The 16578-nt window shown below is 36.2% G+C and overlaps 1 protein-coding gene across 5 annotated transcripts in view; it reads right to left on the reverse strand.

The window, feature by feature from the left end:
- The window catches only part of hth (Meis homeobox homothorax), a 396541-nt gene that overhangs the window by 14184 nt on the left and 365779 nt on the right, over window positions 1-16578 (reverse strand). For all 5 annotated transcript variants that reach the window (XM_087408373.1, XM_087408369.1, XM_087408371.1 and 2 more), the window contains one exon: window positions 16516-16574. In XM_087408373.1, coding sequence (XP_087264499.1) covers window positions 16516-16574 — 59 coding nt within the window. The remainder of the gene's footprint in view (window positions 1-16515; window positions 16575-16578) is intronic.

The following is a 16578-nucleotide window of genomic DNA, read 5'->3' on the forward strand; positions in this document are numbered from 1 at the left end:
AAATGTTCATGAAAAAAAGAGAGCAAGTAAAAAGAGCTATTACAAAAAAAGCATGGAAAAAAGCATATAAAAGATAGAAAAAAAGAGAATGAGAAAGAGAGACAGATACAAAGAATGATAGAGAGAAATCAGATTATAAAAATAGAATGTCTTTTATACATTCTACACATTCGTTTTATATTTATGGAAAAACGAAAAGATAAATATTACGTAAAGATATATCTGTTTAAGTAAATATAAAAGTAAATATATAAAAATATCAGAATTTAAGACAATCCTAAATATTAATGATTTTATGTCCTATTACTCTAATGGTATTTCTCAAAATATGACATATACATTAATCGATATTGCCGTGAAGACGAAAGCAACAATATACTTTGAGAGTCAAATTATCTCTTGGTAGTCGAAAGGAAAAATGAAGAGAAAAAAAACGTAAAAAATCGTCATAGTTAACAGCGACGAAAGAATCCAAGTTTTACATATTTTTCCGCGAATAGCTTAGAGCTCCAGCTTCTCTTTCGCAAATTCCGACAACTACTGACGGGACCACAACGATGACGATGGGAAGAAGACGACGAAGAAGCGATAGGCAGGCGGAAGGACGATTCGTCAGGCGGAAGTCGGAAATGTGCTCCGGAACCTTCAACAATCCCTCGATGAAACTATTGGTCATCCGCGACGCAATACCGGATACGCCGGATCTAATAACTCATCCGCCCTGCTGTTGCCTGGTCTCCTATTCTCGTTCCCCCTTATACTATCCTCTCTCTCTCTCTCTCTCCCTCTCCCTCCCTCCTTCCTTCGCTTTATCACTCCAACTCTCTATCTCTTACATGCTATCCATGCTTCGCTTGTCTTTTTTTTGATTAGGTCTCTGTACAGGCTCTCTTTTTCTCCTCGTTTTCACGCATTGTTCATTTCGACGGTGGTTGTAGATAATGTCGTCGAGTCGGAAAATAATATCGGTGTCGTAGCGTCGTTGCATTGTGACTTAATAACAATGTATTTGTGTTGTTTCGGCGGCGTTACTATTGTTGAAGTTGGCGTGATCGTAAATGCTATGATTAAAACGATAATGGCAACAATTGCGGAAATCGTTTGGCATTGTTGCGCATCGCTTGTTCGGATTTGCGTCGCATTGTCGAAACGCGTGCCGTAATTTACACTGTATATTTCTGATGCTATATATATTCGTACACCAATGTCAAATATAATAATAGTGACGCGGTATAATAATAGTAATAATGCATACAATTATAAAGTACAAAACATGATATATCGCTTAATTTGGATTTATGTGGAAATCTAGATTTTATAATTGATATTGTAATGTAAATATATACAATATATATATATATATATATATATATATATATATATATGTATGTATATATTCACATTTTTTAATGTGTGATAAGACATTTTACAAATAGCAAATACTATATGGATTACATCCAAGTAGGATTAAATGCAATAATTAATCTCATACTGTATATTAGTATTAAATGACAAACATATGTCCATTGGCACATGCTCGATGGTCAACAATGCCAACATGCGTCATTGCTGTAGTCACTAGCTATCTGAAGTAAAATTAAGCCTCTCAATTCAGTCCATGTTAGGTTGTGTCAGTAGGATGTCTACCACAATGAAATCTAAAACGTATCGTTGACGCAAATCCACCGGCGAAGGGTAATCTTGACGCGCGTTGCCATTCGAATTCCAGTTTTGCTCAACATGTTCTCTCTGGGGTGAGCCGGTAGTGTGATATACGACGTGACGTAATTGCAGGAATTTAATCAATCAGAGATATACCCTGGCACGAGTAAAAGATACGCGGAGTAACCATGGCAAGCCGAGTTAAGCCCTCCAGGAGTCTCATTTAAGATAAACCCGACCGGCAGAGGAGCGAACGAGAATAGAAAGGAACAAAATCACCACCGCCGACATTGTCGTTGTCCTCGCCTTGGTTAGATGATAAAACGGTAGGACTACTATCCTAGATTTCGTACTATCTCCTCGACTACTTCTCCAACTCTTATCCTTCTCGTCCTTCTAGCTCTTCAACGTCTTCGTTCTCATTCCTCTAGCTGGTACACTTTGCGAATCGCACGAAAACTCGCCCCCTTTTACCCTTTCCACCTATCCACACACAGGCATAGATCTGTATATGTACATGAAAATACTCGCCGGGGTTCCTCTACCATCCTCCCGCGACCCTGTCTGATATATAGCCCTTCGGAGGTCGATGACTTCCGCTATTTTTCTTCCGCTGTCTCCAGCAAGCAACTTCCCTTTCCTAACGTCCACCCCGCGCGCCCAGCCGTTTCGGTTCTTTCCAACGTTCTCTACTCGTTCTACTCGAATATCCACTAACCGTACACGGACATCGATCGGCCCAGCTGCCGCTATGAAGCCCGAGCATATCTCATCCGCAGAACATTCAGAGAATGTTGGCAACAAAAATCAACGAAATCCCGCTCAGTGACGAAATCCTGCTGTGTTGGTTGCATAACACATTAAATAATAAAATTTACTCGTAAAATTTACGTAAAATCTCCATTGGTTTCACTTTTCCTTTTTCCAAATAATAATCATTTGTAAGCTACTTCAATCACAATTTTATAAAGTTTGCATAAACTTAATGAAATTTTAAAAAGATTTAAAAAATAATAGGAAAGCTTAAATGAAATGAATGAATAGAATGAAGAATAATTCGCAACAAATATAATAATTCACAGATAAATGTCGCAACAGCTATTTGCAGAATGACCAACGATCGAAACACCGTGCAATAATGCGTCCTGTCCAAAAAAGCTCCAAAATTGAAAATAAACTGCAGCATCGAGGCGAATATTGTGCGCTAGCAGCTGAAAACAGTGCAAACGAGTCGTGCCGAAGTGGTTGGTAATGAATACATAAATCACGATTATTGCATACTCTTTTTCTCGGGCATGATGTTGGGTCGATAAATCAAGGAGAGAAAAGAAGAGAACGCGGAACATATGAAGCGATGAAGAAAGCAAAGAAGCTATTGCATTTATGGATGATCATCTTTGTGACAAGCCAAAATTAATTTGCTCTACTCTTCGAGTTAGCAATGGCGTTGGCATATTTTAACCCAGTTCTTTAGCTTCAGCCCTTCTTCTATGGTGCACCCACACTATCGCGGAGTGACATAAATTTCTGTCAGCGATGCGCAGTATTGCGATTCACAAAATTCATCTGGTCTCTCCGATAAAACCTAATGAGTGCTCGCGGTTGACTGGCTCTTTAGTTGACGCGATAAATAATTAATGAACGAACGATACAGAGGGAGAGAATGTTTCTCGCACTATCCATAAACCATTTAATATTTATAAGGTTACAAAACGTATAAAATGCAATATTCCCTTAATGAAAGTATATATTATTTTATACGGTGCATAGAATATTTAGATGTTTTAATTAATCCATGGGATATAAACTATAATAACTGACCTAGTCTACTACATTTCAAATGAAGCTTTACTTTTTGTTTCCCAAACGTATAATAAAAAATCATTAATAACTATCAACATACTAACTACTTAAAATTCATTTTTTATCAGCAGCAATGCAACAAAATAACGATTATAGATTATTATTATTATCAAACTACAAAAAGTAATCGTATTCAAGATTTTGTATTGTTTAAAAACAGATACTAATTTTTATATTTTGTCTGATACTGTGATAGTAAAAAAAACTTTATATATATATATATATACACACAAATCAATAAATCGTTCTAAAAATTTCGATAGTAATAAAGGTGAACGCCGCAGATCATAATATGAACGCTATCATTAAAATTTAATATAAAACTATTAAATTCGCACCTGTCTCTGTATTGTTTTAACGAAGCCATGCGATACGCATTGAACTTGTCATTGTAGCCTAAAGTTTGAGATCTGTGAATTATAGGAATCATCCTTAACAGTGTCAATAAACTGAGGTTATGAGAGCCACAAATGTCGGAAGTGTATCTTCTTACGACAGACATAAATAAGCTCCGACAGTGGCTGGTCGTTTAAATGTCGCGAAGGGAAACTCCGTTTCGTTTCTCCTGAATGTGCAATATAATTCTCCATAAGTAACGATTCTCATCGGCTTTTTCCAGGTCACAGGTAGGATCGATTTTGAGATCGATATCACACGATGTAATTACTTAGCGTGCCATTCCTTAATAGAACTTCGGCCAACTCAACCACTCAAAGTAGAGATGAAATGCATTTTGCAGACAACTTTATTTCACGACGCGCGGGCGCGAAACATCCGAGCGATGAGCGATAAAGATGCTTAATAGCCAGTCAGCTTCATCAATATATTCTTCCTGCGTTGAACTTGTTATCTGTTCTTAAGCGCGCCTGAACGAAGAGTAGCTTCCTTACGAGCTAAAGCGTTCCAACGGAACGCACATTTTATATAACGTCCTTTATCAAGCTTGTTACAACTGCAACCAATGTGGCTGTATTCAATTGAATAGTCCATCAACATCGTTAATGCATTGCGTCTCGCAATCTAGCTTTTGCTGTATCGCGCAATTGATTACCGCACTGCAAGTTCTCACGCATTTCATATATGTTTATAACACCGAGTTAAAATGGAAAGTAAAGTCTTTTGATAAATTTATTATTTAATTTAATGCATTTTTAGAAATTATCAATTCTAAACGAACGTTTCTTTTTTTCGACTTAAATTCAATTCCAATTAGTTTCTGTTATTCATCTCAACAAGGATTGCGTCTGAACTTCAAAATAAAATATAATTTAACGATTTAATTCTGGAAGATTGTGATGAATGATTCATACATTCGACTTGAAACCAATGCTTAGTAAAAATACTTAATAGGTCATCGAACCGATATTTTCATGATACGAATCTTTTTCCTCTTTCGCTGATGCTGAAGCGGCAAATCAGCCAGGTTTCTTCCTGGTCGCCATTACCGTGGTAAAGCCGTGATGGCGAAAGTGGTCTAGGGGCAAACGGTCAACGAGACTGGAGATGAGATAGAACAGGCCATTATGGCTACGCCGATAAGATAGGGCCACCCTTCGTGCTACGTAGAAGCTTCAGCCTTCTGGGTATGACTTGATACACCGGACGCGATTCATGTCATGAAAAATCTCGTTGGTGGAGTGGAAAGCGTATACGAAACAGAGAGGGGGGAGAGGAGAGAGGAGAAAGAGAGAGAGAGAGAGAGAGAGAGAGAGAGAGAGAGAGAGAGAGCGCTAGGTTTGAAGAGTGAGAGAGAAAGGGCGTTGTCCAGCGCCCTCGAGAACTCGGACCTTATCTTTTCATACCGATCGTGACCGTCCAAGACTTCATTTCCGTGTCCAAGCGATTCCCGCCCTCGTGCCAATTTATATACCTATGCGTAACAAAATGGACCCTATGCTCGTTTACATAGAATGGATCAAAGTTTGGTAGTTAGGGTAGGCGATTGTGAGTTATTGTTACGTTCAGTCGAGTATTAACTGCCGGTAGTTTCTAGCGCTCGGTAATTACGCAAATACAATGACGAATTTATTAAGAGAATTCTAAAATCGTTTGTTTTACCGATTAACCGTAAACAATTATCGCATATATTACTTTCACAGATACTTTTCCGGCCGAGATAATATTTTTCGCAATAAATTTATTTACAAATTTTCAACACATTAACATTTCTCTAATAAAAATCTCTGATTGAGCATCAAATTATTATATTGCTTGTCAATTTAATTTATGATATTACTACAATAGTTTAGTTGCGTTTCTAAGTTTCTCCCCCCGAAAAACTAATTCGGCGCGCATTTCAAATGACTACATAAGTAGACTATATGTGGTATATTCATATAGAAATGTGATAAATTCATATAGAAATTATTTAAGCATCTAAAAGATCCAGCTTCGATCGTTATAGGTTTAATTCTTACTTATTGTGTATTCGCATATGTACGGTCTTAATAAATAAATTGTCAATAATAAATCGTTTATTATTGTTATTTTATTCTAATATATATATGTTATTTTCGTATAAATAGTGTAAATAACAATATTAAACATGCTTATACCATTTCTACTATCGACAATGTTTCTTCAGTTGCAACAAAAAGAATTTGATAGGGCTTTCATCGAGCTCCTTTATGCGTTGAGCTCAACGAAATGTTGATACGAACAGAACGCAATTTCCTGCGTTAAGCCCGACAGTGTCCTGGTTATACTCTCCCCACGGTGCTGTATGGTAGCAAATAATAACATTTCTATAAGTCGGTCGTTTGTATTCGACGACTGGCGCACATGAACCCCATTTCAATTAACGTATGATCTATGTCATATGAGGACCCGTTCTGGCACCTTTTGAACGTTAGGGCAGTAATGCGCGGGGGATCGGCTCTCTAAGTAACTCTATATCACGTCTACGTGACGCGAAACGTAGAGAAAAAAGAGCTTGGCGACGGTTGGTAGGGAACAACGAGGGAAGAAATCGTCTCTACTTGGACTCCATTCGATCGATCTCGTCCATTCTCTGCTCCTCCTTTTAGTTCAAATTTTCCTTCGATATTATTCTTGCAATAGTATGGTCGAATTTACATTTAAATTCAATCAAAATCAGAATTATAAATCAGATTTGGCCGTACAGTTAATTGTTCCTACCAATAAAAGAATATGAAATCATAAATTTACAGTTACATAAATAATAATTGCTAACAATTTGTTTTGTTCAGTTTATTTACACCTATATACTGAAGAACATGTATAAAAGGTTTCGACACCTTGAGAAGTAATGAAAAATTTCATAAGAAAGACTAGTACAAATAAGCGTCGCGATAAAACCAATCGCCCATTTCGGCGGAATCAAATGGGATCTGTCTCGAAATCGAACGCGTTCGATTTCGACGCATCAGCGTCAGAGCGCTATCGAGCAGTCCATGTCAGCGCCTCCGGTGACATTTTAGGGAATCCACCGTACAATTTCTCTCGATTCTCGACCCTAGAACATCCATTTTATTTAGCACGCTAGGGTCCACGGGGAACGTTAAACTCGACGGCAGAGCATTCTCTTTTTCTTCGTCGGCCGATATCCGATCAGTGCCAGCAGGAACGTTTACAGCGGGCTGGTGTCCAGCTTCCTAAAATCTACCATCCTCCTCCTTTTTCTTCCTCTCTTTCGTTCCTTCAAGCCGGACTAGCCGAGAGTTGAGATGAAAAGGGAGAAAGGATGACAGAGAGATCACCAATGTGCGAAGATAGACGGAGAAAAGTAGACGGTGGACTGTCTGGACCCAACCCGAGATGGACACAGAGAATCGCCATTACAAATTGACAACCTTGATTGATAGCTCTCGCGAAAGGGACGACGCCGGCCGATCCGGTGGTTGAGCAGAAGAGGAAGGATCACGACAAACAGCGAAGAAGGGAACGTTAAGGGGAATCAGGGGTTGAAAAAGACCAGGCTAAGGGGGTTGGAGCAACCTCGATGTGAGGAAAGTGGGAATAGCGGCCAAGTGAGATGGAGTGGATGCGCTATAGGGTAGACCCGAGGCGAATCAGATCACAGGACGAATTGGATCAATGTAAATTTTGAGACAGTCAATATTTATCGTCAATTTTATTATTTTTTTGTTTCAGACGAGCTGTTTTTTACATAAAAAAGTAATAAAATTAATGACAAATATCAACTAACTATCTCAAAATCGACATTAATCTGATTCGCCCTATGATCCAATTCATCTCGGTCTACCCTATGTAGGTTTAGTCTGACCTAGCTAGTTCTGCTCCAAGAGATCTTTGGCAACCAGATAGTGCGTTTCTGCAAAACTAATATAGTTATAGCTATCAAAACGGACGAAAAAGGGAAGCAAAGAAAAAGAAGGGAGGAAGGGAGGGAGAGGGAAGGAAGAGAGAGAGAGAGAGAGAGAGAGAGAGTGCGCGCGCGCGCGCGCGCGCGCGTGTGTATGTGTGTGTGTGTGTGAAGGGACCGAGCGACATTATCGAAACCGAGGCTCTCGGCGAGTCGGTGACGAATGGTCTGCGTCGACTAGATCCGCAGAGTACGATCCGTTCTTGTGCTATATCACTGGACACAACATTCGATGCGTTTCAAGCTATTGTACGATGAAAGTTTTGACGTACATTGAGGTTTTTTAATTCATCATACAATTGACATGATCATAATCATTTTACAATATATTAAATACCATTTTACAATACATGATTTGATTATACTAACTAATTGACTATTCATATACTCATATTCGGAAATAATCCGACAACTGAGCTTGATGAACAATTTATCGGATTTTAAGTATGATCATCAGCTCATCTATAACAGGATAAGAAAAGAAAGCGACGATTGTCATAAATGACAATCAAATTTTTATAAAAACAGTCGAGAAGAGGTAAATGCAACAAAAGAGACAAGGTAATGCGAAAGTGATCAAGAAACGACAAAAAAGCAAACGCGATCACTTGTGTTATCTACGACTATGAACTTTCGTCTCGTCTTGACCTCCGACTCCATCGTCAGAATGCAATGAGTAATAAGCAAAACTGGCAATTAAGATATTGTCGACGGACACGTCGCAACTGCTTTCTTTGAAGATTTTCTCATACACCTAATATAATGCGTACGCAAACGCCATACTCATAAAGCCGGCAAATAAGCGAAGGAGTTGAGTGCGCCTGAATGAGCGATGCTTATTGAGATTATAGCAGAGGCAATTCGTAGGAAGTCGTTTATTTCGCAGAGAAGAAAGAAGAGGATGGCGAGTATACTTGGAAAGAGTAATTAACGCGCCGCGCAGAAACAAGCCGCGACAGAAATCAGTGAATAGATCGGTCATCGTTGCGGTCACCGGTTTTACGTCAGTAAAGAGATGTAAAGACTAGAGATGTATAATGATCTCGTTGAGCGATTAATTAACTCACGTCGTAATTGGATACTATTTGTCGACTACAAAAAAGAAAAACTGCTTCATTAATCGTATATCGCTGTTTAATTATTCATTGCCGTGTCGAATATTAAGTTGAGCCTTGATATAGTGCATGAATTAAAATATATTGAATTTTAATACTCTAATTATGTTAATGAAATTGCTCAAATTTTATTCGATGCATATGAAAAAAAAGCGTAACGATGTTCACTTCACAATACTTTATAAGAACTGGATTATGATATAATTAGATTAGTGCAATGTAAGTATATTTCATTCGGCAATGACTCAATGGTCATCTTCAAGACAGAAGGAAGCTCGACAAATATACCTCGGCTGTATCGTTGCTATGGAAGTAGCAGACGCCTTTTATCGCGGTATCGTCACGAAATGCCCCGTACGGTCGCAGCTTTACGGTACTTCGGTGCCGATGTTACGTTTTTACTGCGTCGTTCTGGCAGCACGTGAGGGAACGACGATTCTACCGGTGTTACCGACGCTGTAACTATATACAGTCTTGACGTTAGACAGCGCTGTACATGATATAGCGCATTGGAGTTCTACCAAGAAAAAAAAAATCTAGTACATTTAGGTCATTTCAGTAAATATTTTGGGATTAAAGTTACACTGTCAAGAAAACGCGGAATCAATTTAAGGGAGTAATGTTGCTTCTCTCATATATATTGCAATTAAAAGTTTTTCTCACACCATTAAATATTTGCATTTTCATTATATGTAGCTACCTTTAATCAATAAGCGCATTTTTTCGCAAACACGCTTTGTATATTCTAAATTGACTTATAGTAATTGTTATTCATATTTACTTGCTATGCTTACATCAAATTTGATTAAATTTATTGTACGTTTCACCGTAATGTATAGGGTAAAAGCAGGGAATATGGAATAGGGTTAAAAGTGTGGAATAGGAACGTTTGTTTTTAAATAAAGTACTGTAATCGATGAAAGTTGTTGCAATTGCTGCTAAACGTGTCATAACGAGCAATGAACTCAGTAGACAAGATATTATTAGCATATTATATATTATTAGCATAAGCATTTATTTATCTTTGTTGTGTCTGGAGATTTGAAAGTTTTATTAAAAAAACGTTCTCATCAAGTAAGTTTTTAATATTTCTATTACATAGACTTTTAATGATATTCCGTGAACAATATTATGCTTAGTTGCAATTTCTAATTTGTTTATTGCCATAATCATAAAAAGTCTTTATCATGAAGATATGCAGGTAATAAGGAATATATCGAGGGTTGAGAATTGGTTCTTATTGTAAAGAATAATGATTATTTTAGATGCTAATATTTATTTTACATAATAATTTAATTCAAGATTTAACTTCGTTCTTTATTGTCCATGTTAAATAATATATTTTATTTTCTACGTATTATTGTACAATAAAAATATGAACTATTTTTAAGTATATTTTGATCAATTTAATAAATTTTCATTTAATTTATTACGTTACTCATTGCTATTCTCCAAATTTGACTGATATTCCATATCACATTCCATTTTTAAATCTCTTCCATTTTCAAATTTTTTACTTTTTTATTAATATTGTTGGACTTAAATTTTGGTGACTTTTATTTATTGGATGTTGTAGCTAACATATTTCTCAAGAGTCCTGCATTAATTTAAAGTCTTCATATACATGTATATCGGAGTAATATTAATTTAAAAACCGGTATTTATATTATCTGCTTTTACCCTAATTAATTAACTACATACGTCCTTAGTAAACCGGAAACAAAGATATGATATCACACCTGATCTTGCACGTCGGATAACAAATGTCTAATACGCAAAACTAATTACAAATGGAACTTCAGCAATTAAATTATCATTATTTCTATTGCGAGATGTCAGTGATAATATATTACGCTCGCTGTACTGTATCTTTTCTGCACTCTGAAGAATGTATCCTTCCTATTCTGGCATGGTTTCTCCGCACATATAAACCTAATAGAATCTCGCAAAAGGGATACACGGTGGCAGCTTGTACGTCGTAAAACGATACGCCACCGGTTTATAGTTTATAGTTCGAGTGCTTACGCGGTGGTCGTGTATGATTGAATGGAGGAGGATTTAAAAGGGATCACGCGCTTTTATGAGCGGTATTAGGAACGATAGCGTTAAAGCGCCGCGTGTGAAGCTTTACTGTCTAGTAGACGTGCATACAACTAATTTTACATTAATTTCAGCAAGCCATTCATTTGTTGCCGAATAAAGAATAACCATAATCCATTCAAACACAATCGCAATATATATGGTACAACTTTAGTAAAGCTTACTAGAAAGTCGCGCATAATTTTACTTTTTGATACATTAACGCCGCGCTGCAAAATCTATTCTATTTCTGATGCAAGATAAAGGAAATTGACGATGAATCGAAGCAATAATCTCAACTATACGTCGATTTTTATTTTATCCTCGCGCAAAAAAATTATATGCTATTGCACGTAATACAAAGTAATACAAATTAAGAATTATTAGGAAAAATTTTTATGTAAATACTGATTACTACAAAATCATTACTCGTAATTTAATATGTCGACAATATATTTTTCATCAATATTAAAATATTGGAGATATAAGAATTGCGACAAATATTACAGACAATATGATGCACTTTATGTGTATTTCCAGAATATTAAACAACTTGCGCAACCCATCCCGAGGAAATAAAATGCGTGTTACAGTCTCCGTGAACGCAGATACGGATCTACAATCGTTAAGGCAAACGAGGTGAATCATAAAATCACCGATCGGGATGGTTTCTACAACCGATATCGGGATTGATAAGCGGAAATTCACGCGCGCACGGAGTGTGTAACGCGCGAAACGTTAGTGCGCTCTCGTACGCGGAATGCATCTCTCATCTCGGAATAATAACAATGCCCCACGGGCCACGAAGTCAATGTGGAGCAGCTGGGATCTACGTAATGAAAGTATGATTGATGATCCGACCGACGCGCATCATTAGCTCGATATGGAGGAATGAACCGAGAAGGATATGCATGCTTGCAAGTTCCGACAAGTCGTGCACGAGCGTCGTCGATACCGTCGTCGTCTTAAGACGTATTCGAATTAACGTTTGTATGATTCCGTTCTGCAGTAATAAAATTCTTCGCAGAATTCGCATGAAAAGGACTATGGCACAATTCGAAAGTACATGTGGACAGATAGCGATATGTTCCTAGAATTTCCGCGTAATTAATAAAGAAAGGGCACATTTGACAAATTCAAAATAAATATAATATTTTTATATTTTATAAATCCCTTTGATTTTCTAAACAGATATGTTAATACATTTTTCTTTAATAGTATTTGTACAAATAATACTTATAATATTTATACAAAACTATAAGAATATTTATATAAATTTGATTATCGTTTATAATAAAAGTTAACTTTATGAATTAAAAAGTTTTCATAGAAATTAAATAATTTGCATTTTATTAATCAATAAGATTAAATTATTTCAAAGTGTTTTTGGATCGATGGTATAAAAACACAATCGTGCAAAAGACAAATAACAATTTTAGCATCGCTACCAACAAATCACGAGGGACTAGAAACATTTGAAAAACACATTTATCTCACTTCCGTTGGAACAAAATCTGCCCTGGGGGCCTAATGCTTCGGCTATTAAGCTTTAATGGACTGCTGATCGCCGATGGAGAGCAGAATAGAAGCAAACGGGGAGTAATACAGGTCGAATCTCTGAGGAATTGGAAAAATAGTTGAAATTGCGAATTTGGTGGACCTTCACGACGTTCTCTTTCTTGCTTCCTCTCCCCCCCCCCCCTCTCTCTCTCTCCTTCATCGTGTCCATTTCCATCCATGAAAATATTCCGCGTGTCATTCTCTGGCCACAATAATCGACTGAAACGTAGGGCAGCAGCGGGACGTCCTTGCAGAGCTCCATCGATTTCAATCGCGAGCAAAAGATGTGCTCTTTCTAGTGAAACTGGTTTCCCAGTCGGAGAGTAAGCGAGAAAACGGAGGCGATGGCACCGGCAGGCGGAAGGGCTGGAAAGGTCGTGAGTTGCCTGTTTGCGGCACGATGGAACTGTGATCAGGATTGACTCGGGATGATAATCTGGCGTACACGGGTTTCCACTTTGCCCGATGCGAACGACGACGTTCAGGTCGCCGAGTTCTCGCTCTCCTCGTCCCCCGATACTCACAAGCCTCTCTTCCGTCATTTCCCTCGCGAATATCCCTTTAACTATCGCTCGAATTCACTGATAATACATATGCGTCGCAATTATTAATATTGTTGATTCAGCTAAGAAAGCGTTTCGTCAGCAAGAATATACATGCTGTATATATAATAAGAAAGTTTAATAAAGCGAAGCTTCTGAAATTTAATTTAGAAAAAAATTTTTAATTGTCTACGAAAATCTTACATTACAGAATGTTATTGTAATCATCAATTCACGTAAGTCTTATAACATTAATAACATTGATAACATACCCTTGTAAATTTGAATAAAATCTGAAGAACATAAAGATATTTATGATACTCACGAAGGAGAGTCTCACAAAGGCACTTGAATGTTTTAGTATACGTTTTCTATCCAGCGTACAAAAGTACGAAAGCTGCGGGCCATCATTTGCAGAAGTCCGCGAGAAGCGTATGCGTCAATTCGAAGGAAAGAGGGAAAAGAGAGAGAGAGAGAGAGAAGCATAAAAAAGAAGAGACCGATTTCTTACTATCCCAGAGAGCGCGTTTCGTGGATACGTTTGGATAGCGGATAAAGCGCCCCTAAAGCCCAGTTTCGACAGAGCAAACAACCCGTAACTCAGTGAGTGTTTATGAGGGGGTCAGTCGTAAAAATACGATGCGAATCGGACTTTCTCTCTCTCTCTCTCTCTCTCTCTTTTTCTTTGTATATTTCGACCGTTTAGTCGACTTACCCTCACCAAACTTTTTCTCGGGCATTTCTTTCCACGTCGCGGAACAAAGACATGGTTACGGATAAAAACGTAAGAGAAAGACAGGCCACGACCGATAGAGTGAGAAGAATTTCCACTGTGGCAACGGGAGCATGTTCTCTGATCATAAAACTCGGTCTGATCACCGCTACCAATTATCCCACCGTTATCCGAGTGTTATCCGAACGTTATCCGGAACGTTATCCACCTCTGCCCACCCGATACTCCACGGAAGAACCCTCTCACCATCATCCGAATCACTACCGATCCCTTGAACCCTAACTGAGAGAAAATAAGAGAGAGAGAGAGAGAGAGAGAGAGAGAGAGAGAGAGAGAGAGTGTGTATGTGTGTGTATGTGTGTAAGAAAGAGAATGGCTCTACCCTAAACACGAAGACCCGTTGTTGTCGCCTTTTACTGCAAACGAAGTGATTCTCTCCTCGTAAACGCGTCATCTTTACAGATTATTCGATGAAGGAATATATTTTCCTGATATCAAACTTTCAATTCTCTCATATTGCTCTATCTTTAGTGATGTTAATATAAGATCATTACAATACATAAAAAAGCATTCTTATTTTATAAATGCTTAATATGTGATTGTAAATACGCTATATGCGACTCAATTAAAAAATATTTTAAAACAAATCTCTTTTTAACAAAAATTTATATACAAAATTGCTTAGATAATTTAATCGAAATTGCTTAAATGAACTTAATACAATTGTTGATCTTAATTTAAGAGAATACGTTCAAATATATCATATTAATAATCACTATTAATTTTTATCCTCATATAGTCTTCATAAATACAAAATTATGCATATATGTATATTAATTACTTAGCACAAAAAAATTTTAATTCTAAAAATTTAGTTTTTATTTTGTATGTTAAAAATTCTGTTAAAGAGAGAATTGACAGTTCGCGAATTGCCTATTCCATTTGCGTGAAATGAGACTTGATAATAATACTTTCTAAATCACAAAACGGAATGATTGTCGGACATGATATTAATCAGACATGCAAGAGAGAAGTGAAATTCAAATTTCCATCATAAGCGTGGAACGACTGATAATCGAATCACGAAGTGATTTGATTTCAGAGAGAAACGGCGGATATTGCGGATATACAAATATAATGTATACGACACTAAAGTCTCTTCATTCGAGTTGAATGTTTCGTTTATTAAAGAATAATACCAAGAATACTACGTAAAGACTGAATATTTATTACATGAAGTATTAAAGAGGTATTAGATGTGACTGATTGCATTAAATTGTGAATTATAATTATGCTATACAATCATTCATAAATCATCAGCTGTTAATCAAGTTTCCGTACTAACTGCTACCTTTAATATGTAAAAAGAAAATAATTAAGTTAACTTTATATTGACGTAAAATTATTGTATATGTATTTATTGTAAAAATGACAATATTAATTTGAAATTTATAATCTGATTATTTTCTATAATAAATCAGACTTTCAAAAATACTATTTAAAAACAGTTAAGTAAAAAAAAATTATTTTATACTTCTATATAAATTAATGTATGACATTAATGTATTTTTTAATATATGTATAACTAATATGTATGAAATTTGTGTATAATTTTTTAATTTGCAAAAGTAATAATAATTTGATGTGTCAAGTTTTCTCTCATTATAATAGAAATCATAATAAATATTTATATTAAATGTAATAATTTTTCATTAAAAAGTGAAACTTTTGAAAAATTTAATAACATGGAACAATCTTAAAATGCAAATTGGCTTACTAAAAAAACATCTTACTAAAAAAACAAATTTCTTATTTAAATTAAAATAAATTATATTAATTCATAAGTTATAGAAAACTCTTAAACGGTCTAGTTGGATCTTAAATGATTGGCTTGTATGATTCTTGTGTGAATTTATATACTACGTATGTAGTTCTCAGAAACGCGGGCCGAAATGATTTTTCGGTCTTGAAACGCTAACTCTATTAAACTACCATAGTAATATCACGAGTGACTAGCAATTTTTAATGCTCATTCGCAATGTTGAATGCCATATTAAAATCTGTAAATAATTAATTTTTATTGCGAAAATTATCTCGGCTAGGAGTTGAACTCGGATCTCTTGCATTCTGTGCGAGCGTCCTAAGCCATTATTAACATTATTAAGATCGTTTCGAAGATGCGAATAAGCATCAAAAATTTGTTAAATTGCTAGTCAATTTAATTCGTAATATTACTGCGGTAGTTTAGTAGAGTTAGTGTTTCAAGATCGAAAAATCATTTCAGTGCGCGTTTCTGAAGACTATATACGTAGTATATAAATACGTAGTATATAAATACGTAGTATATAAATTCACACAAGAATCATATAAGCATTTAAGATCCAGTTAGACCGTTTAGACTTTGATTTCTATATTTTATGTTATCACACACACACACACACACACACATATACGGTATAATGTATTATATTGTTAATTTATAAGAATGAGAAAAGTGATACGGAAAATAAATAGATTCATGAGATATACTCATAATAAATGGCACAATATTGTACATGTCTCTTGTATTGTATGAGTGTGTATAAATGTTTGTTGGCTCAAGTGGATTCATCTTACCGGCTCGATTACTCTGGTCGATCATTGGTTGAACGATTCTACGTCTCGCGTTTATAAACCTGA

This window comes from Acromyrmex echinatior, chromosome 8 (genome assembly GCF_024713525.1).
Source record: "Acromyrmex echinatior isolate Ae372 chromosome 8, ASM2471352v2, whole genome shotgun sequence".
Lineage (NCBI taxonomy): Eukaryota > Metazoa > Arthropoda > Insecta > Hymenoptera > Formicidae > Acromyrmex > Acromyrmex echinatior.